At 50.8% G+C, this 18,993-nt stretch overlaps 8 protein-coding genes across 8 annotated transcripts, besides 1 other annotated feature; 5 read left to right on the top strand and 3 right to left on the bottom strand.

The window, feature by feature from the left end:
- Window positions 1-18,993: part of a sequence feature (contig 1.13 2696..249512(-1)) that runs on past both edges of the window.
- On the top strand, window positions 134-1,776 carry gwt1 (glucosaminyl-phosphotidylinositol O-acyltransferase; the record flags this gene model as incomplete). Its single annotated transcript, XM_653339.2, has 3 exons — window positions 134-229; window positions 302-1,244; window positions 1,308-1,776. The coding sequence occupies 3 exons, from the start codon at window positions 134-136 to the stop codon at window positions 1,691-1,693; spliced, it is 1,425 nt and encodes a 474-aa protein (XP_658431.1). The 3' UTR covers window positions 1,694-1,776.
- On the top strand, window positions 2,196-4,324 carry ANIA_00828 (amidase). The gene is made up of 3 exons (XM_653340.2): window positions 2,196-2,350; window positions 2,428-3,014; window positions 3,069-4,324. The coding sequence occupies exons 1-3, from the start codon at window positions 2,217-2,219 to the stop codon at window positions 4,205-4,207; spliced, it is 1,860 nt and encodes a 619-aa protein (XP_658432.1). The 5' UTR covers window positions 2,196-2,216; the 3' UTR covers window positions 4,208-4,324.
- On the bottom strand, window positions 4,606-6,459 carry pdeA (3',5'-cyclic-nucleotide phosphodiesterase PDE1; the record flags this gene model as incomplete). Its single annotated transcript, XM_653341.1, has 4 exons — window positions 4,606-4,627; window positions 4,669-5,259; window positions 5,310-5,998; window positions 6,076-6,459. 4 exons carry the CDS (start codon window positions 6,457-6,459, stop codon window positions 4,606-4,608), a joined length of 1,686 nt encoding a protein of 561 aa, XP_658433.1.
- On the bottom strand, window positions 7,518-8,448 carry ANIA_00830 (uncharacterized protein; the record flags this gene model as incomplete). The annotated part of the gene is made up of 2 exons (XM_653342.1): window positions 7,518-7,751; window positions 7,822-8,448. The coding sequence occupies 2 exons, from the start codon at window positions 8,446-8,448 to the stop codon at window positions 7,518-7,520; spliced, it is 861 nt and encodes a 286-aa protein (XP_658434.1).
- ANIA_00831 (SSH4 family protein) lies at window positions 8,861-10,843 on the bottom strand. Its single transcript, XM_653343.2, has 3 exons — window positions 10,282-10,843; window positions 9,911-10,216; window positions 8,861-9,859 (listed from the first exon to the last, which is right to left on the bottom strand). The coding sequence occupies exons 1-3, from the start codon at window positions 10,727-10,729 to the stop codon at window positions 9,105-9,107; spliced, it is 1,509 nt and encodes a 502-aa protein (XP_658435.1). The 5' UTR covers window positions 10,730-10,843; the 3' UTR covers window positions 8,861-9,104.
- On the top strand, window positions 11,264-13,348 carry ANIA_00832 (aminopeptidase P family protein). The gene is made up of 3 exons (XM_653344.2): window positions 11,264-11,448; window positions 11,546-11,962; window positions 11,998-13,348. The coding sequence occupies exons 1-3, from the start codon at window positions 11,352-11,354 to the stop codon at window positions 12,891-12,893; spliced, it is 1,410 nt and encodes a 469-aa protein (XP_658436.1). The 5' UTR covers window positions 11,264-11,351; the 3' UTR covers window positions 12,894-13,348.
- ANIA_00833 (uncharacterized protein) lies at window positions 14,316-15,098 on the top strand. Its single transcript, XM_050613295.1, has 2 exons — window positions 14,316-14,830; window positions 14,892-15,098. The coding sequence occupies exons 1-2, from the start codon at window positions 14,508-14,510 to the stop codon at window positions 14,920-14,922; spliced, it is 354 nt and encodes a 117-aa protein (XP_050469123.1). The 5' UTR covers window positions 14,316-14,507; the 3' UTR covers window positions 14,923-15,098.
- Window positions 15,781-18,692, top strand: ANIA_00834 (protein-transporting protein SEC63). Its single transcript, XM_653346.2, has 6 exons — window positions 15,781-16,051; window positions 16,116-16,200; window positions 16,265-16,491; window positions 16,556-17,213; window positions 17,264-18,196; window positions 18,255-18,692. The coding sequence occupies exons 1-6, from the start codon at window positions 16,022-16,024 to the stop codon at window positions 18,410-18,412; spliced, it is 2,091 nt and encodes a 696-aa protein (XP_658438.1). The 5' UTR covers window positions 15,781-16,021; the 3' UTR covers window positions 18,413-18,692.

The following is an 18,993-nucleotide window of genomic DNA, read 5'->3' as shown; positions in this document are numbered from 1 at the left end:
GAAGGCCAGATGGTCAGCGTCACTGGCCGAGTTGAACAACAACTGTCAATATCCTCAATTCTGCAGCTCGATCAACAATGACCCCTTAACGACGGTCTGACTGCGTTTATTGACGTTGTACGAGCTTGTCAATATGGATCCTGACTATAAATCCCGCAAGGAGGCATTTGTGTCCAATCTGACCGGGGGAAGCATTCTAGAAATCAATGCAGTGACGCTCGTTGCCCCTGTTAGTATAGGATTCCACTGTTGACGCCTCGCCTGCGTTTCTTCGACATGCTGACGCATTTGAACTGAACAGGCCTCGGTCTTCCTTTGGTCGGTCCTACAATCCCGGCTCTCCTTCTTCACACCCTACGGGCCCGCCGCTCTCATAACCGACTTTCTGCTCAATGTTTTAGCCATCCTCTTCGCGACGACCTTCTACTCTTCCGCACCATGGCTCCTGAATCTCCTCCTGGTCTCGCCAGCTTTTCTCATCTTAATGAACTCGCGGTCTCGCCGCACGCAAACGAAAGCGAAGCCTCCTCAGACCGCAACCGCGCAACATGGGCCAGGCGCATCTTTACCCATCCACCCATTCCTCACCACCTACCGTGCAGCTATGATGATAATCACCTGCATTGCTATATTGGCGGTTGACTTCCGTGTCTTTCCTCGTCGGTTCGCCAAAGCTGAGAACTGGGGTACGTCGCTGATGGACCTGGGCGTCGGCTCCTTCGTGTTCTCGGGAGGGGTGGTCTCCGCGCGCTCTGTTCTCAAGAGCCGAGAGCGCGGTGCATCGCCGAAGAAAACGCTGACACAGCGCTTTACCTCGTCGGTACGACACTCGGTCCCGCTTCTCGTTTTGGGACTGGTCCGACTCTATAGCGTCAAAAACCTGGACTACGCAGAACATGTCACAGAATACGGCGTGCACTGGAATTTTTTCTTTACGCTGGGGTTTCTACCTCCATTTGTGGAACTTTTTGAGGGCATCGCCACGCTAATCCCATCGTATGAAGTCCTCTCGCTTGCCGTCGCGGTGCTTTACCAGGTAGCGCTTGAATCGACCGACTTGAAGAGTTACATCCTTGTCTCTCCACGAGGGCCTGACCTGCTTTCAAAGAACCGCGAAGGAGTCTTCTCCTTCCTGGGATATCTGGCCATCTTCCTTGCGGGACGTGCTACTGGAATGCGAATCATACCGGGCGGAATCTCCCCGTCAAATACCCCACAACAGGCCAGGAAACGCGTGCTTACTAGTATAGGGTTGCAAGCAATAGGATACACGGCGCTATTTGCATTGAACTCTACATATTTTCTAGGGTATGGAGCCAACATCCCCGTCTCGCGACGTCTCGCCAATATGCCGTACGTCCTCTGGGTTGCAGCCTTCAACAACGCCCAGCTGTTTCTCTTCTGTCTGATTGAAACCATACTTTTCCCTTCTGTTCACCGAGCGTCGGGATCAGGCAAGAATGACGAAGCGAAGCGAACAGATTTTGCGACGAGCCCGATATTGACGGCCTTCAACCGCGGCGGACTTGCCGTGTTTTTAGTCGCCAATCTACTTACTGGCGCGGTCAACTTAACTGTTCCAACCCTGGATGTGGATAAAACACGAGCCATGGCTATTTTGGTCGGGTATGCCGCCTTGATCACCGGGGTTGCTCTGGGGCTCAACAAGGCTAATATCAAGATATCGCTCTGAGCGTATGGCTTTTAAGCCATTCTGTAGCATAATATCGAAGTACGTTTAGATCTTAATAAGACCTTGTACAAAGTGGAGATTATTGGATCTTTTATGGCCAACCATCTACAGACCGACAGTCGTCATTTACCTTCTAGCCGTAAATACAGCCATATATAAGCCTCAATGGTAGTACTCTGCAATACTACTTCTGGAGTTGCGGCTCGTTCAGCAATTGTGCTACAAGGGTCTTCGGTTACACAGTTAAGGTTCCTCGAGAACGAATGCGGTAACGGCATTGAAATTCATACTTTACATCTGAGACCATGATAATCGCATGCTGATTACCCAGAAAGAAGAGATGGCGCAGAATAGACTCATCGATGCCGATGGCGGAGAACAAGAACGAAGAGTGACCAAGAATCACATGCAAAAAGATTGGGCAGCCTGAGCTCGGTACGTACTCCAAGCTTCAGCCTTCAGCTCCATCTGACTCTCCGCTTCTTTATCTCTTTCCAACCTCTATCGCAATCCATAACTTACAATGGCGTCCAGCAAGAGTGATGCTTCCTTCATCAACTACCCAGAAATCCGCGAAGGACCCTCCGTGCCTTACAAGAATGAAGACCAGTCCATCCCCGTTTTCCGGGGAACACCCTTGGTCATCGGGGCTTCTTTGTAAGGAAACAAGGCTCTTTCTTCCTCTCTTCCTTTTTTGGTGCTTCAGACTTATACTAACACTTCATCGTACGCAGGATCTCGAATATTAGCTTCGTCCAGAGCTTCTTCTGGCGCGGCGCAGGCTTCGGCGTTATCCGCGAAATCCCCAATTTGGACCAGTGGCCCGCCCGCTACGATCCGACCGTCATTCCTGTCCACATCGATGAACAGTCCACGTCAAGCGTCGCAAACCTACCCGTTCCGGAAGGGAGGAGAAAAGGCAAGGCGGGATACTACACCTCCGCCGACTATCATGCCCTCTACCAATCCGGGGAATTGACCCCTACGGCGGTTGTAGACTCTCTCCTGTCCGTGACCCGCCGCGACACGAAACCGCCGGGAAAGCATTCGGTTGCGTTCTTGGAATGCGCAGTTGAGAAAGTGCGCGCTGCCGCGGAGGCGTCCACGCAGAGATACAAGGATGGAAAGCCTCTAGGACCTCTGGACGGTATCCCAGTTACGGTGAAGGATGAGGTGCATATGGACGGGTACCGACGGACTCTGGGAACGAAGTTGGACTTCACGGGCGAGTTTGCGGGGTCTACATCCTGGTGCGTCAAAAAGTGGGAGGAGGCAGGCGCCATAGTCATTGGGAAATCCACCATGCATGAGCTCGGCTTGGGTAAATCTGCGGTTGGCCCTTGGACTACAGAACAACTAAGCTGACCGCGAGCAGATACAACAAACAACAACCCTAACTTTGGTACACCAAAGAATCCACATAACCCGAACTACTACTGCGGTGGTTCCTCCGGCGGATCAGGTTACGCCGTCGGCGCAGGTCTAGTCCCCATCGCTCTCGGCGCAGACGGTGGCGGTTCAATCCGTATCCCCTCGTCCTTCTGCGGCGTCTGGGGTCTCAAACCCTCCCACAGCCGCGTCAGTGGTTTTCCAACCGTCGGTCTCGCCTCGACGGTCGGCGTGCTGGGTCCCATTGCCGCCAGTATTGACGACTTAGCCCTAGCCTATAGAATTATGGCGGCGCCTGCTCCCCCGTCAGAAGACGCCAAATCAGGCGCTTTTCCCAACCCCCTCTCCGAGCTGAACTCGCACCCTGCTCACTCCCGCCCCAAGAACAAGACAATCGGCATCATGCGTGAGTGGACTGATAGAGCCGAGCCTGCTGTCCGAGCCGTCTTCGATAGAGCCCTCGACTTCTACCGCAAACAGAACTATACTATCATTGATATTTCAATTCCCTATATCCCTGAAGGGGCACGCGCCCACGTTCTGACTATTATGGCCGAGATAGCTTCAGGTCTCTCCTCGCCCAGCCAGATCAAGCACCTCACTGCGCCCAATAAAGTTCTCGTCTCGATGGGCATGTACCAGATCTCTGGTCAGGACTTCCTCGCCGCCCAGCGCCTCCGCGGACTCCTCATGTCACATCTTGGCTTCCTCTTCCAGAAACATCCAGGCCTGCTCATCTTCACGCCTACCTCCCCAATCCCAGGGTGGAAGATCGCAGGCGGAGATGCTGATCTCGCGCGTGGGGTATCTGATGGTAAGTCCTCCGTGAGGAATATGGAGTATGTCTGGCTAGCAAACTTTACTGGATGTCCGGCTGTTTCTTGTCCGGCGGGCTACGCAGAGGACAATGGACACCGGGTTCCCATCGGTGTTATGGCAATGGGTGAATGGGGTAGCGAGGAGGACCTCATTGCATTTGCCCGGCAAGGAGAAGGAATTCTGGACCTTCCTGAAAATAAGGAACCTTCACCAAAGTCTGGTGAACAGACAGTGGGCTTGACGATTCCGCGCGGGCCAGAGTCAGTGTGGGAGGATGTTATAACAAATGCTCAGTTGATTGGATAGGAGGCCTACTCCGCACAAACGCCAGGATATATATACCCCAGCCATGTCTTGAATCATTTAAAGAGACGACGATGAAGATGTCTAGTTTCTAACGCAAAGAATGAATATAATACACAATGCATAGCACTGCAGCAGGATATCATAAAGCCATAACCAAACGCCATTCCGAAAAATGCCACCAACCTGGCCGACCTCATGCGCCGTTGCTAAACCGAAATAGTGATAATACAGCCATAAGTGTCAGTTGAAAAAGTGGTGTTCCCGTCAATGCCAACGCAGTTCATCTCAAGTTTTGACTGTGGTAAAAGCTCGATGGTCAGAGGTAAATGCTCTCACCTCGCTTGGGAATGTGGAAAACACATCCCAAATTTCTTATTGACTCCACCTCATTCAACTCTTCAAGAATCTTTGCTGCGGGATCTGGGCCGTCATGCAAAAGTTCTTTCACATGAATGACGTACACTGAAAGGCCAGCCAAAGGCTTTTCTACTTCGAGAGCATCCCTAGTAGTGCACGTCTGACGGCAAAGACCTTGACGCTCAATGGCGAGGGGTACCGAGTCCGATGTCTCGGTAGCCTGTCTAATTCGGGTTCCGGAAGACGCACGCTTCCTGACGCTGCTTCGAATCGACACAGCTCTCCCTTTGCTATCTCCCCGCTGACTACTCGACTCGGAACTACTGTCCCGTTTGCGTTTGGGAATCGGCGGCCACATTAGTCCCTTGATGTCAGCTACGCGTGCAGCTAGCACGGTCAATTCATCGACTAGATGGCGCGGGCAGAGGTGGCCAAATAAATAGATATCCTCAGTCGAATCAACATAGGAACATTCGATGAAAATGGCTCGCAAGGTACCAGAAGCGACCTTCGGTGCAGCGATTTCCCATACTTTCCGATTACGCGGATTGAAGGATACCGAATCAGGCTCAACATCGCCAAAAATGATGATCTCAGTTCCAGTTTTCTGGTCGCGGAGGAAGAAGGCGGAGCTTTCGACCGTAGTCCACAATGTCTCCTGGCTCGAAGACGGCGGTTGGGAATGAATTGGATCCCTAAACGTTGTTAGCTCAGTTGTTGATGCACCTTCAATTATGCCGCTTACCATTCACTTGGTTGCCGTCCAGCTTGTTTCGCTGAAGATATACTTAGGCGACGCTCAGTACCTGCTTTCACCTTGCATCGCCCATGGCTGACACTAAAACCTCGAACGAGCAATCCTTCGCCAGCTTGAGTGTAACCTTGTTCATCGCCAGAGCCCAGCATTGGGTTGCCTCCATTCGCGAGACGCTGATATGTGATCAAACCAATACCTTCATCCTCGTCGGAAAAATTTGGCCAAATCAAGTTGTTGAAGATGTGGCTCTTCATGGCGTCTATAACAGAAGGCAGCGCGGCAACAGTCTTTGGACCGTTTTCTTTGGTTAGAATCGGGATATTCATGGCCAAAGCCGATACATGGTCCAAATGAGGGTGTGTGATCAGGACCCGTCCGATAATCTTCTTGAAAACATGCTTTGCGTTTGCACCGCTGGTCTCATACGGTAGGCGTAACCCAGCAAAAGGGCCAGACGTGACGATGCCGTTCTTGCTCCTGCACTTTTCCATGACGTGAACGATTCCAGCAAGCAGGGTACCTGCATCGACAGCGACCATGGTGTTTGGAGCCCAGTTAGTGGCCGTGGACCGAACGAGGATACCGGTGACTCTGTCTTCACGAGGGCCCCCCGTTGGACCCTGGCGAGAGACAATTAGTTTGATGCTGTTTTTCTCGCCAAACGAGAGCGGGACAATCTGGTTGGGATAGGAGAGACGGGCCTCATAAAGAGACTCGGCTGGGCAAAGCTTCACGGCAGGTGGCAAGGACTTACCAAAACAACAACATGTAGCGCAGGCTCTCTGCCTCCTCGGTAATCGTTTCTCTGGCCACCCGTATCATCGCTAGATTCATCATCTTCGAGAGTTTCAATGCTTTGAGCAGTAGAGAGCGAAGAACTTTCTGAGGTTGGGTAAAAGACTGGCGGATAATCTCTCTCTTCTTCAGTCGGGGGAGGGGCTCGGTGAGAATCCTGATTGTCATCCTTCGAGCCCTTGTTGATTTGAGGTTGAAGGTCCGTGTCGTCATGCGCAGCCTTGTCATGAACCGCTCTGTCGACGTGAGCACCCTTGGCGTCTTGAGCACTCTTTCTGGGTCTGACCGGCCTTCTACGGCTTTCTGAGCCTGTGAGGGGACGGCCATTCTTCTTTGGAGGCATAATGACTATATTCTCCGACGGTAGAAATAAGCCTGGGGTTGCGCCGATACCTGCAGCCCGCTACTTGCTGGCCGGGGTGCAGAAAACCAAACACCGAAGGGTAAAAACTGCTGGGTGCCGAGTATGAACTATGGAGAAGGTAAGCATCTGTGCAATGATCACGGGTCGATAACTAACAATCTGGGGTCTGGGGTCTGTGGTCCGGGTGAGTGGCTGGACTGGAGCGCTGAGAACCGCGGCTGAAACAAGGCGACTCGCTGATTAGCAGGACTAGCCGCAATCTCGATGTATACAGCCTGTAGACAATGTGATTGTAAAATAGAAACTGATGAGTAGAGAGTGACAAGTGCGAATAACGAGAGGGTGGATGTGAGAGAGAAGAGGAAAGTTGCCCGTGAGAGAAGATAAGAGAGAATACAGGACAAAGAAGGAGCAATGATGGGAGGAGGCTGGCGCTGGTACGTTGTCTCCTTGGTCTGGCAGGCGTCAACGGTGGATCTTCGTCGACTTACTTTGAATAGACAACATTTACTTTAGGTTATTTCGTAGAGTATATTTGGGGAAAATAACATGAGTTCATGCGTAGTGTCTGCGATCGACATATATCCCTGCTTTTTGCGGGGAGGTAGCCGCTGACTATTATCCGTAGTCATAGTACGTAGCAGGATAGGGTGCCGCGTAGGAAACCAGATGAAGTCATAAAGGCAGTAAAGGCAAATAATCTGCATTTATATGCCCTAGATTAATGAAAGAAAATCACGTCCAGTCTCGAAACAAAAGCCAACCTGCGCCTCGAACGAAGAAATGGGGTTGGCCGCAATCGCACTCTGGTTTCCATTGCGACCAAAATTATCAAGAGCACCAAATAACCTCTATAACCGGTATTACATGATTCCATTCCGCCGGCTAGCAGCGCTAAAGCACTTGAAAAGTACCGCAGCACTGTGCTGCCTGGTCGCACGGCTAGGTCTTCCGTCCGAGAATGCCTCGCGGGAGCATACACTCAACAGGAACAAGCAGGCAGAGACTCCAGTCACAACAGAGTTTAACGACTGTTTTTAATCCAATCGAAGCTCGCCATTTCGATCAGCTGCTTTGTCTAGGGCGTCTGCAATGCGCGATCCGGAACCCTCGTAGAGAAATGAATCGTACACCGACGCACCCACAAAACAGCCAATAAAAGGCGCAAACAGTGGCACGACAAAGTAGTAGTTTGCCGCTGTGAACACTTCCTGACCGTAAAGAAATGCCGAGAAGAGCCGTGGACCAAAGTCACGGGCCGGGTTAATCGCCTGGTGCGAGGTTAGTCTAGTGGACATGTAACGGTTAGGTAGCCATGAATTCTGGCAATAAGACACGTACGTAACCTGTCTGCCAGCCCAAAGCAGCGCCAATGGCAACGAGGAGCAGGAACATCGAGAGCTGAGGCGACTGGAAGCGATGCGCATTGGCAGGGTCGGACACACTCAGGACACCAAACATGAGCACGGCCGCCCCCAGCACTTCGTTAAAGGCGGCCTCCCAGTTCGAAGAAAAGAAAGCGGCCGGATAGGTGCAAAAGATCCCGGCCGAGTGATGGCCTCGAGGACTCAGGATCGAGCCTCCCGGGATTGTGTACTCAGGATCCCAGGCCAAGATAGCGGAACGGTAGTTGATGTAAACGAGGAGAGCGCCCACGAAGCCTCCCAAGAACTGAGCAAGCAACTTGCCTGGAATTTTCTTCCACTGGTCAGGCTGCGGTCGGATCAAGGCCATGATGATAGAAATAGCTGGATTGCAGGCCGGACTGGGAGTGGCTAGATAGCCGGACAAGCAGACTGCCGCCGCCCAGGCCAGGTTAATAGAAAGCCAGGTGCCATACTGGTAGTCGGAAAGCAAAGCCTGGGCGACCACACCGTCACCGATGACAATTATCAACCCGGTCCCGAGGAATTCGGCTGCGTATGGCTTGAGGTCTCTCGGCGAAAGCCGCGAGAGAGAAAGACGCATATTGTGTCTATCGGTGTACTCGTGCCTTCGAGTCGTCTCTGGCGTTTCCAGAGAAAGAGAGCTGGGAGAGATGGAGAAAAGAGGAGGGGGATCGGCAGGAAGCGTACGTACTAGATAGACGGTGTATGACTTGCGAGCTATTATGTTCCTCAGCAACCGGGGGGGCCCTCCGAGAAACTATGCCCAATTGCCGCTTTGATTGGTTGGAACAAAGCCGATACGGTCGATGGACGTTTACTTCCGGCGCCAAAGGGCCTAAGCCCGTTTCAAGCTACGTATTACCAGGTCTCATCGGCCCGAATCATGCATTTCATCACAACGGTAACGACTGGGATATCATGACGTTATGCCTTAGGTATAGAAAGCTGCATGGCCCTAAACACAAAAGAAAAAAAAACGCCGTAAACCATCATGGGCCCAAGTGAGTTCATAAGATACATTAGTCATTTCAATCTTCCCCCAGACACCAAGGAGCGATGAGCGACAACAACGCGAGAAAAAAAAAAAACCAGTCCTTGTACATGTAGAGGTGACGGCCTTTCAGCTGAATAAACACACAAAGTCCGCCAGCAGAATCCCGCTCCATGAAAACGCCAATGCCGACCCGCTGAAAATTCAAACATTTAAAGGAACCGACGAACGCCCGTGCAGTTGGATTAATGTGTGTGCGAAGTATTGTCAGCTGGATTGCCAACGGCAGCGTCGTAGCTGGGGATGGGCGGTTGACCCTCACGAGAGAAGTCCTGGCTGGCTCTTGGACTCCCATCAGGGCTGGTGTATTCGGGGGGCGGGACCTGCTCTAACTCATCAGGGTTCAGTAGAGGCACCTGCTCAGGGTTGCTGGGACCTGTTCGACTTGACCCTTCCCCGGCATCGTCATGTGACGGAATGTGTGCGAGCGGCGCGAGGGAGATATCGGTCGGTGATCGAATAGGCCCAGGACTGACCGACGGCGGTATCCGAACCGTCGAGTTTGTCTGCGCATTGCTGGGGTCCTGGTAAACCCGATGCGCCACATGAGCGGCACTTTCTCGGCCAGACTCAAGAAGAATGCTACCCTGCTCGCTTCCATATGGCGGAGGGGGTGCCAGGCTACCGGTCATTGGCGCAAGACCCCATTTCTTGACATTGGCTTCAATAAACACAAATCCCAGCTGTCCAAAGTTCACATGTACCGTGCATGGACCATTAGCCCCGACAGTGGGGAAGAAATTTTGTGACTTCTGACCATGCACTACATCCTCCAGTTTCTTGCCGTTGCGGGTGAAGAATATCGTACCAGAGCGGGGCCGGTAACCCACACCCACGACATCGCCTTGGGTGAGTTGGGGCCCATATGGGAGCGAGGTAAACGGTTGGTTATACCTCCGATGACCGGTCGACTCATATGCAACTGATGATTTATGATAGCCTATAAACATTAGCAACTCCGTACATAACAGATCAAGTGACAAAAACATACCAGGTAACCTGAAAAGAGGATATGGTTTCGTAGACATGCCAATACTAATAAGAGTGGTTTCGGGTTTATCAAAGATCTTAGCCTCCCAATAATATACGTCGTTCTGTTTAGGAACCGGTAGGTTTGTTTGGACGCTACAGATTGAATCATAAAACTCGATCTCTGTTCGGGCTTCCACAAAGCAGTTGGCAATCTCGAGTTCCGGCTGGAACTCCCACGCCGACACGCCTTTCTCCTGAATTGCAAGAAACTGGGATAACGAGATATCAGTCTGCACCGACTCGGGCGGGTTGGCTTCAACAAACGCTGTATTTACGATTAGCTGCTGATGCCACGAATCACGAAATCCCAAAGGATCATAGTAGACTCACCCTTTGATCTTAAATACTCTGATCTCGACATGTCATCCATGACTTCGAGGGCCTCAGCCTCCTCTCGCAGAAACGCTTGCTCATCGTCGAATTCACCAGGGCGGCCCATACGATCTAGAAGGATCCGACCACGCTCGGTATACTTGAAGAAGAAGAAAGCCGCGAGCACAAGCACCGCAACCGCCGCTGAGCCAAAGGCGGATAGAACACCGATCAAGATACCCTTCCCCGTCGAGTTGCCACTGACACTTATCGAACCGCCATTGCCCTGATCCCAGGATGCGGTTGGCATCCCACGTGCGAATTTCGAAGCGACATGTTGCGAGTCGAGTAGACGCGGTGTATTGATGTCCGTTTCGAGAGTGGGCGGGTTCGTCCTGATGGAAGTCGCGAGGGTTGAGGGAGCATCCCAGAAAGCACCGGGCGCCGATGCCTCAGATCCCCGCATCGTTCATTGAATAAGAAGAGCAGCCTTCGTCAATAAGGCCTTGAGGGGATTGAAGTGGTGATACAGGAATTCGAAAGACTGGGAACGCAAGACTAGATGACGCAAGATAAGCTGGATGAAACGGATGACTGGGGAGTTTGAATGAGGATGAGACGAAATGACGATCGGACGAGGGCTGGGAAGTCTGGAAGTGGAAAACGGATCGGCGGGAGTGCAAGTCAGTGGCCGGAACTTGGCGGGGGCGATAAAAATGGATCTCAAGCGCTGACTATGCCAATCATGAACGGACGTTTCGCCCTGGCTTGTCGTTAACTCTTGCCTTTTGCTGATTTATAGCGACATAAACAAGGGATGGAGTTATTTTCAGCTAGCGTCCCTTTGTCTCGTTCCTCGCAGCTCTTTGCGGCCCTTTGCGGCCCTTCATTACAGTGGGTTGGGCGGTCGACCCTGCGAACGCCATACTAGCTCTAGGCGGCCGTACAGTGCCCCGTACGGGAACGTCATCCTCGCGCCCCATCGTAATCTGTTGTCAACCACTGCTTCCTCAGGCTCTACGGCGTATTGCCATCGTGTCGCATTTTATCAGTTCTTCGGGGCCACTAGCGTTTGCATATATTTGAGAATGCGAGTATCGGATCCGGCAAAACTTGACATCTTGCCCGACGACGCTTGCGAGATCCGTTTGACAATTGCGGCCTCCGAGTGCGACAAGTATCCAGGTACGTGCCGAAACCTTACTGCCTGACCCTACACCCTTCTATCCCACTTACCTGTCCTTCAAATCCCTGGACACCGCTAAGTTAGTAATTATTACAGCGAAACAACATGCCCGCAAGGTTGCTTCAAAGCTAGGGGTCCGCGACGGTCTTATCTATCTCGTTGGCAAAGCTACGATAAACTGGGGAGACTCAGACCAACCACGCCCTTTCCGGCAGAGACGCTACTTCTACTATCTGAGCGGTGTAGACGAGGCAGATTGCTACCTGACATACGACATTCGCAACGACCTTTTGACTATCTACGTTCCGAATTTCAGCCTGCAACACGCGATATGGATGGGACCGACACTCACTGTCGAGGAAGCACGGCAACGGTACGATGCAGACCGCTTCCGCTATTATGCTGCTCTACGGAGCGACCTCAATTCATGGGTGGACCAATATAACAAAGACAGCCCGATTTACGTCCTCCATAGCTCCCAGAAACCCGAGATTTCGGCGAAGGAGCTTCGCTGTAAAGAAAGTCGCTGTTACCTGCAATGGATGCAGCGCGGGAGGTGAAAGATGAATACGAGATCCGGATGATTCGCAAAGCCAACGAGATCTCTGCCCTTGCACACCGAAACATCCTACAAAACATACACCGCATGTCAAACGAAAGTGAAATTGAGGGACTCTTCCTAGACACATGCGTGTCGCACGGTGCGAAGAACCAGTCATATGAAATCATTGCTGGATCTGGGCCCAACGCAGCGGTGCTACACTATGTGAAGAACGACGAGCCTCTTAACGGGAGACAACTTGTCTGTCTGGATGCGGGCGCGGAATGGAACTGCTACGCGAGTGACGTCACTCGCACAATTCCCCTAGGGAAAGACTGGCCCAGCTCGCACGCGAAAGACATCTACGCCATCGTCGAAGAAATGCAGGAGGAATGCATCAGACGTGTAAAGCCTGGGCTAAGATTTCGAGACCTGCACGAGCTTGCTCATATCATCGCCATCAAAGGACTGCAAGAACTCGGAGTCCTCAAGGCTGGAACTGTAGAAGAAATCCGTCGATCCGGAGCATCCTCCATCTTCTTTCCCCATGGCCTCGGCCACCATGTAGGGTTGGAGGTGCATGACGTATCGGAACAGCCAATCACTGCTAATGGGCACTTGTCCAGGGAATTTGTACCGCAAATGAGCACTCCACTTCTTCAGGAAGGCATGGTGATTACCATTGAACCTGGAGTCTACTTCAACAAGCTTGCGCTGGAAAACTCCCGAAGCCTGCCATTGGCGAAGTACATCGACTTCGATAAGGCCGAGCAGTACATCCCTGTTGGCGGAGTGCGCATCGAGGATGACCTTCTGGTCACCAGCACAGGGTACGAGAACCTTACCATGGCGCCGAAAGGGAAGGAGATGCTCGAGATTCTCCGTGGCCGCAGCAAGCAATAACCATTTGATGCCGATTGATGTCATTCTATGTTCGACCTTCAAGATGTTACAATTTCTACAACTGCTAAGTACTTTATTGGAGTAGGGGTTGTTCGTCAGCAGTTTGAGGAACCTTGTATATACCTCAGGAGTCTTAACTGATCCACAACTAAGTATACCCAAACAAACCCAAACAAACACTCACGGGGCTAGAAGAAACTTTCTATCCGATCCCCGACAATCCACCCTTCACTTCAATAAAATGCTACACAACTCCTGAGGCACACAGAAACGGTTACACACGTGGCGCGTACCTACAGGATGTCATACATTCCATGTAGAATTCCAAATGCGGAAGAGCTTGGCAGAAACATAATTCCACGCCCAGTTGCTCTTCCTGTTAAGAAGTTGGGAGTAGTTATATAATTGGTATTGGTTTTAACGTCACAATAGAACAATATCTTCACCTTCATTGCACTTATTCTATTAAGAAACTGTATATTTTTATCATATAACATAGATAGAGAGAAGTAAACGTCACCAAAAAAAAAAGTAGAAAAAGACCCTGGAGTGGCGGGCGGAAGCCTGCAGCAATTAGGCGCACAGTAACAAAGTCAGGCCACTATTTAATGCAGCACCATATTTCCCAGCCCTTCAGCGATCAGTGACCATCTGGCACCATCAGGGTTTTCCATTGTTGCGCCATTGAATCATTCCACTGTCATCATCAAGCCGGACCATTATTCAAGATTCGGCAAGGCACTCCCGAGTACCCTGTAGGCATAACTCCTGGAAGTGTAGGTAATCTAGTAAGTGGTACCAAACTCGCGTCATCGGTCGGAATCGGACCCTCCAGGAACTTCCAGAACTTCCAAGGCTATGATATCAGGAGTCAGGAGTCCGGCAGTCTGGACCTTGACAAATTGATCGGACCCATCGAGTCATTTATGTTTAGGTAAGACCGCAGAAAGCTCAGACGTACAGCTCAGGTGAAAATTTAGGTTGCGATGCCGAATCCGAGCTGCTGCTAGGGAAAGCCCGGAGCGAACCCGGAAAACTCCGTAGACATGCAATGCAGCTCGGCGATGAGGCAATTTGGCACCATTCGCGAAGCTGATGCTGAGCTTAGCGTCTTGGGCATCGTCGCATCATAAAGGGACTCTACGGCATAATAGAATATGCCATATAGGGCAAAATACGTACGAAAGTGGGCCGGGATCCGGCCTTCCGTGAAAATCGTCCGGTGGATCTCGCTTTGTTGTTCTGCAACAATTTTTTCCAGGGCCAGGCCGATGTAGGAGTTCCATCACCTGATTGGGCTATAGTGAGTCACACCATGCGCTGCAGTCATTCTGCCATGGGGATCCATCATGGTTTCATGCTGTATATAAGGAGCTAGGTCTCCTCAGCGACCTGAAGCTCCCTCCCCTTTCCCTTCTTTACCTCATCTCGTCCTTTCAAGGGGGTGATGGTCATTCCCCTCTTTACTGTCTAGGGTTGTTATCTCTTGGTATTTGTTTTGCTCTTCGCCTATACTTCCTATACTTCCACCGTGCCCTTGAGACAGAGAGGGAAGGGGGAACATACAAAAAGAAATACCCACCGAAAAGTTATCGCGCTTCTTTCGTGTATAGAATGGGACAGAGGCACAACCGACGACGAACCCGCCCTCGATCTCGAAACTCCGTCAATAAAACGCTGACTCCGAGTGCTATATCTCCTCCAGCCGACTTGCTCTGCACCTCGTCCTATCGGTACTCTCTCGACTGTCTAGAAAACCGCCCGGCCTCGACCCGGCACTATCGGGGGTTGACATGGCAGCCTTCTGAGTACCTGAAACCGGACATGATCATCATGGAGACGGAGCAATTCCGGCTCTTTGGAGGCGAGCCTGGGGATGACGTGGATCTTTGCTATCGCATGCTCGAGTATTTTGGAGGACTCGATTTTATAGATCCGTGAGTTCCCTCGAACTGGCATTACCACGCGAAGCTCGCTCTGACATCGTTGCATTTTCAGTCTGCAGGAGTTCAAACCGTTGCCTGGGTGAAGATCGTTCAGTGAATCTTGGCGAACATCTTGACGATATTTCGTTGTGCTGCCGCCAGTGGACATGAACAAATAGAAAAAAAGCTCTGGAAAGACGATTCGACTAAAAATCTCGACCTGATTCGATTATCCGACAACCGCCCTAATTCGGAAAAAAGTTTGTGTGTGACAGGGAGATCACTCCTCCCTTAAGGCGCAAGCACCAGTTTACATGGATCACCCAAGTCACCGACTTGTAGCAATGAAGATTCTTTGAGAATCGGATTGGTCTATTCAAAACTTGGCCATGTGACTTCTGGTTGAGACCCTCTGCCCTAGCGACATTGAGCCGCCTTCAGACTAGGCTTGCTCGGTGGGTTGAGTTCGCGGCCGATCAGCCACGGCTGGCTGACTCGTTGACGCTTGAATTCCCCATGGATGAGTCGCGACGTTGGATGCATCATGTTTGCGTACATAGTACCATCGCAGGGTTTAGGAATCTCATGCTTGTAGCCAGTCCTCAGCATCAGGAAATCACGGCGAGGGGTGTCTGTATGAACCAGCACGTCATGTGGTGTACCTGCTCAAGGGACACCGTTAGCAGGCTCAAAAACGCGAACGTCCACCTGATTAGAGTCGTCTCGATCACATGTGTGCCATATTTTTCATGGCTTTATTAGAGTAACGAGTGTCTTTTGATGAACAAATTAAATATAAATAGCATTAAAAGACAATTACGTGATAATGAAAGATTTTTGGAAATATGAATGGTTATTGTATTTTGTGAATGTGGACCCAGAGAAGGGGTCCCAGTAATAGCCTTGTGGCCTTATTCTGGAATGAAAGGCGGTGAGTGATAAGAACCTCGTAAAGGACACGGTCAATCACAAAGCAACATGGCAATAAGATAGTCTGCCCCAGGTTCACGGAAATGTTGCTGGCCACCCTGTCTTTCCCTACCAAACTCTCTGCCTCGTCATATTAAACGATATTACACACGAAGTTACCCATTACGAGAATATTTTCATATTGATTACCGGTACTGCAATAAACTTGAAGGCGAACTTCTGCCACGAAGTCTGCCCACTGCGGGCAACCGTGTCCATTGAACTCGCTTCACCATGTCTACGGATTATACCTACGATGAACAGGTACGTGTACAGATTGGGCGCAAAATAGCAACGTATATCCCACAATCTCTAATACATTCTTAAGGGTCAATTCTTCCCGTACTTCGTCCTGACCCTGACTGGTCTCGTCACCTTTCCTCTGACATACAATCTCTTGAAACCGCCCAAAGGTACGGCATTCAAAACCTGCTTGAATTTAGCGAGTTCAATAAGTTGTCTAACTGACTTCGATAGACCTAGAAAATACCGCTCCCCGGATACGGTCCGACTTCAAGCCTGAACATGAAGACCTCATTGAGGCTCAGAAGCGGAAACGCCTCCGCAAGGAGCGCCGCATCAAGCGCATAGTCACAGTTGTCTTGGGATACGCTATTATGGCATACATGGCTTATTTGATTGTGATTACCGCGCGGGCGTCGCCGAAGATTTGGGATCCCTATGACATTCTCGGTGTGTCAAGGGTAAGCTCTCAGCCCAATCTCGTGGTCTTTAACTTTTCGCCGCATACTGACAGCCTGTCTTCAGAGCGCCAATGAAAGGGCAATTACCAAACACTACAAGCGTCTCTCACTTCTCTACCACCCCGACAAGATCCGTCCCGACCCAGCGAAGAATGAAACCATCGAACTGCTCAATGAACGCTTTGTGGAACTCACCAAGGCATACAAAGCCCTGACTGATGAAGAAGTTCGCAACAACTACCTCCAGTATGGTCATCCCGATGGCAAACAGAGCTTCAGCATCGGTATCGCTCTTCCGCAGTTTATTGTCACCGAAGGGAATGGTAAATATGTTCTTCTCGTCTATGGTGGCTTGCTCGGTGTACTGCTTCCGTACATTGTCGGAAAATGGTGGTATGGTTCCCAACGATACACTAAGGAAAGAGTCTACGTCGCTAGCGCGGGTAACATCTTCCGAGAATACAAAGATGACATCACGGATGGTGGAATCGTCAACGCCCTTTCCTCTGGCGATGAATTCAAGGAAGCCATCCCAGCTCAAAAAGCAGAGACGGGTCTGGCAAAGCTTGAACAAAAGGTACTAGCTGACGATAACAAATTCTTGACTGACCAGGAACGGGAAGCCATTAAAGGCATGGACGACTTGAGCAGAAGAAAGGCTTTGGCCTTGTTGTGGGCTTATTTGGGCCGTGTTGAGTTGGACGACCCCATCCTAAATGGAGGTAGGTCGCTCTTCCTCTCATTGATAAGACATTCACTAAGTTCAGTCCAGAAAAGTACGAAGTCGCGCCAATCGCTCTGTCTTTAAATGAAGCCTTCACTGCCGTTTCTCTTGCCTTTGGAAATCTTCGTCCTCTTCTCGGTTCCTTCCGCACGTCTCAGAATCTGATCCAAGCTGTTGCGCCGGGCTCGTCACCTCTGTTACAACTCCCTCACTTCACAGACAAAGTTGTACGATCAATAGAAGGTGAAGATGTCAAAAACCATTTCAGTGTCCAAAAATTCATGGACATGCCTGAGGAGAAGCGCCGCTCTCTCACAGTCGGTGCTGGTCTTCTTTCCGAACAACAGTATACCACTGCCATTACTGTCGCCAAACAACTTCCCGTTCTCAAGATTTCCAAGGCGTGGTTTAAGGTTATGGGCGAGAAAGTGATCACCCCTAGCAGTCTGGTCCAGCTTGTTGTGAAGGCACGATTTATTCCGCCTGGGTCCAAGGACGTCCCTGAACCAGACCCCGCCGATCTCGAGGACATCGATCCCGAGGAGGGCGATCTCGACGCGCTCATGGGCCGCGGGCCCTCTAGAAACCGATCAGTTAAGTTTGCAGACGGCCAAAACAACGTCAACAAGAAGGTCCAACCGCCTCTTGCCCACGCGCCATACCTTGCTCTCGACCACTCTCCGCGGTGGCAGATCTTCCTTGTCGATGGCAAACAGGGCAAGATCGCTGTGCCCCCGTTCACATTTACTACCTTTGAAAAGCCTATGCTGGACGAGGCCGGCAACCCCACGTATAACGTCCAGACCCTCCGGATGCAGTTTCAAGCGCCTCCTCAGGTTGGAGACTTCCACTTCGTCATGCACATGGTTTGCGACAGCTACATTGGCTTAGATTCCAAGCTTGACATCACCCTTCACATCGATGATCCGGCCAAAGCAGCCGCTTTGGAGGAGGAAGACGATATTAGTGAACCCGATGAGGGTATGTTACCAGCGTTTCCATTTCTGATTGGCCATAGCTAACGCGTGAATAACCGCAGACTCAATAGCTGGACAAATGCAGGCACTGAAGACCGGCCAGCCGCCAAAGAAGAAAGCCAAGAAACCTGCAGATGACTCAAGCGACGAAGAGAGTGACACTGAAGGCGATGAAGGAGATACTAGCGATACCAATACCGAAACCGATGTTGACGACTAAATAAGACAAAAGGCCTGTCCAGAGTTTTCATTGGACGATTGAATGCAAATAATGCAAATAAGAATAGGGCAAACAAAAGCGTTAGAGAATACCCCTGAAGACATATTTGGTATTTAACGCCTCCGGTCGCATAGCTCCCTCCCGTCTGCATCAGTCTCAACGGGATTAATTGAGCTATATTGTGGAAGTTCTTAACATTTCTTTACATTACATGCATGTATTATCCCGGGAAATCTACGTTTTCAGTCCATAGTGGTAGACCCTAAGTCCCTCTATACGAACTTGTTTGCAGTCCTTGGTTTGAAATTACTTCTTGCAGGTGTACTTTAATGATAACGAGCTCTTCAATCATTCTTCACCCTGCCACGAGCTGTGCTACTTCGCTTTGTTAGCAGTGCCCGGGACTTGTAAATAATAGAGTTTACTATAGATACCAAGGGTTCTAGACGCACTTCGCCAGCTATGACAGACGCGATCGATTAACTAGTGTAACAAATCCTGAGTGGAGCACAACTCTTGGTGTGGAACCCAAGTCTGAAAGATCGGAGGCATAAATAATCAATAACATGTGGCAGAAGGAG

The sequence above is a fragment of the Aspergillus nidulans genome, chromosome VIII (assembly GCF_000011425.1).
Source record: "Aspergillus nidulans FGSC A4 chromosome VIII".
NCBI lineage: Eukaryota > Fungi > Ascomycota > Eurotiomycetes > Eurotiales > Aspergillaceae > Aspergillus > Aspergillus nidulans.
This window is presented reverse-complemented; position numbering and strand designations above follow the sequence as displayed.

Excerpts from the sequence above, each read along its gene's own strand:
- ANIA_00828 (XM_653340.2), top strand. The coding sequence starts at position 2,217 with ATGGCGTCCAGCAAGAGTGATGCTTCCTTCATCAACTACCCAGAAATC. Across the intron at positions 2,351-2,427 it reads TTGGTCATCGGGGCTTCTTT|GATCTCGAATATTAGCTTCG; the intron begins GTAAGGAAACAA and ends CATCGTACGCAG. Across the intron at positions 3,015-3,068 it reads CATGCATGAGCTCGGCTTGG|ATACAACAAACAACAACCCT; the intron begins GTAAATCTGCGG and ends GACCGCGAGCAG.
- ANIA_00831 (XM_653343.2), bottom strand. The coding sequence starts at position 10,729 with ATGCGGGGATCTGAGGCATCGGCGCCCGGTGCTTTCTGGGATGCTCCC. Across the intron at positions 10,217-10,281 it reads AGAGTATTTAAGATCAAAGG|CGTTTGTTGAAGCCAACCCG; the intron begins GTGAGTCTACTA and ends TCGTAAATACAG. Across the intron at positions 9,860-9,910 it reads TCCTCTTTTCAGGTTACCTG|GCTATCATAAATCATCAGTT; the intron begins GTATGTTTTTGT and ends TAATGTTTATAG.
- ANIA_00832 (XM_653344.2), top strand. The coding sequence starts at position 11,352 with ATGCGAGTATCGGATCCGGCAAAACTTGACATCTTGCCCGACGACGCT. Across the intron at positions 11,449-11,545 it reads CGAGTGCGACAAGTATCCAG|CGAAACAACATGCCCGCAAG; the intron begins GTACGTGCCGAA and ends TAATTATTACAG. Across the intron at positions 11,963-11,997 it reads TTCGGCGAAGGAGCTTCGCT|CGCGGGAGGTGAAAGATGAA; the intron begins GTAAAGAAAGTC and ends CAATGGATGCAG.
- ANIA_00833 (XM_050613295.1), top strand. The coding sequence starts at position 14,508 with ATGGGACAGAGGCACAACCGACGACGAACCCGCCCTCGATCTCGAAAC. Across the intron at positions 14,831-14,891 it reads GGACTCGATTTTATAGATCC|TCTGCAGGAGTTCAAACCGT; the intron begins GTGAGTTCCCTC and ends TTGCATTTTCAG.
- ANIA_00834 (XM_653346.2), top strand. The coding sequence starts at position 16,022 with ATGTCTACGGATTATACCTACGATGAACAG. Across the intron at positions 16,492-16,555 it reads ACATTCTCGGTGTGTCAAGG|AGCGCCAATGAAAGGGCAAT; the intron begins GTAAGCTCTCAG and ends GCCTGTCTTCAG. Across the intron at positions 18,197-18,254 it reads TATTAGTGAACCCGATGAGG|ACTCAATAGCTGGACAAATG; the intron begins GTATGTTACCAG and ends GAATAACCGCAG.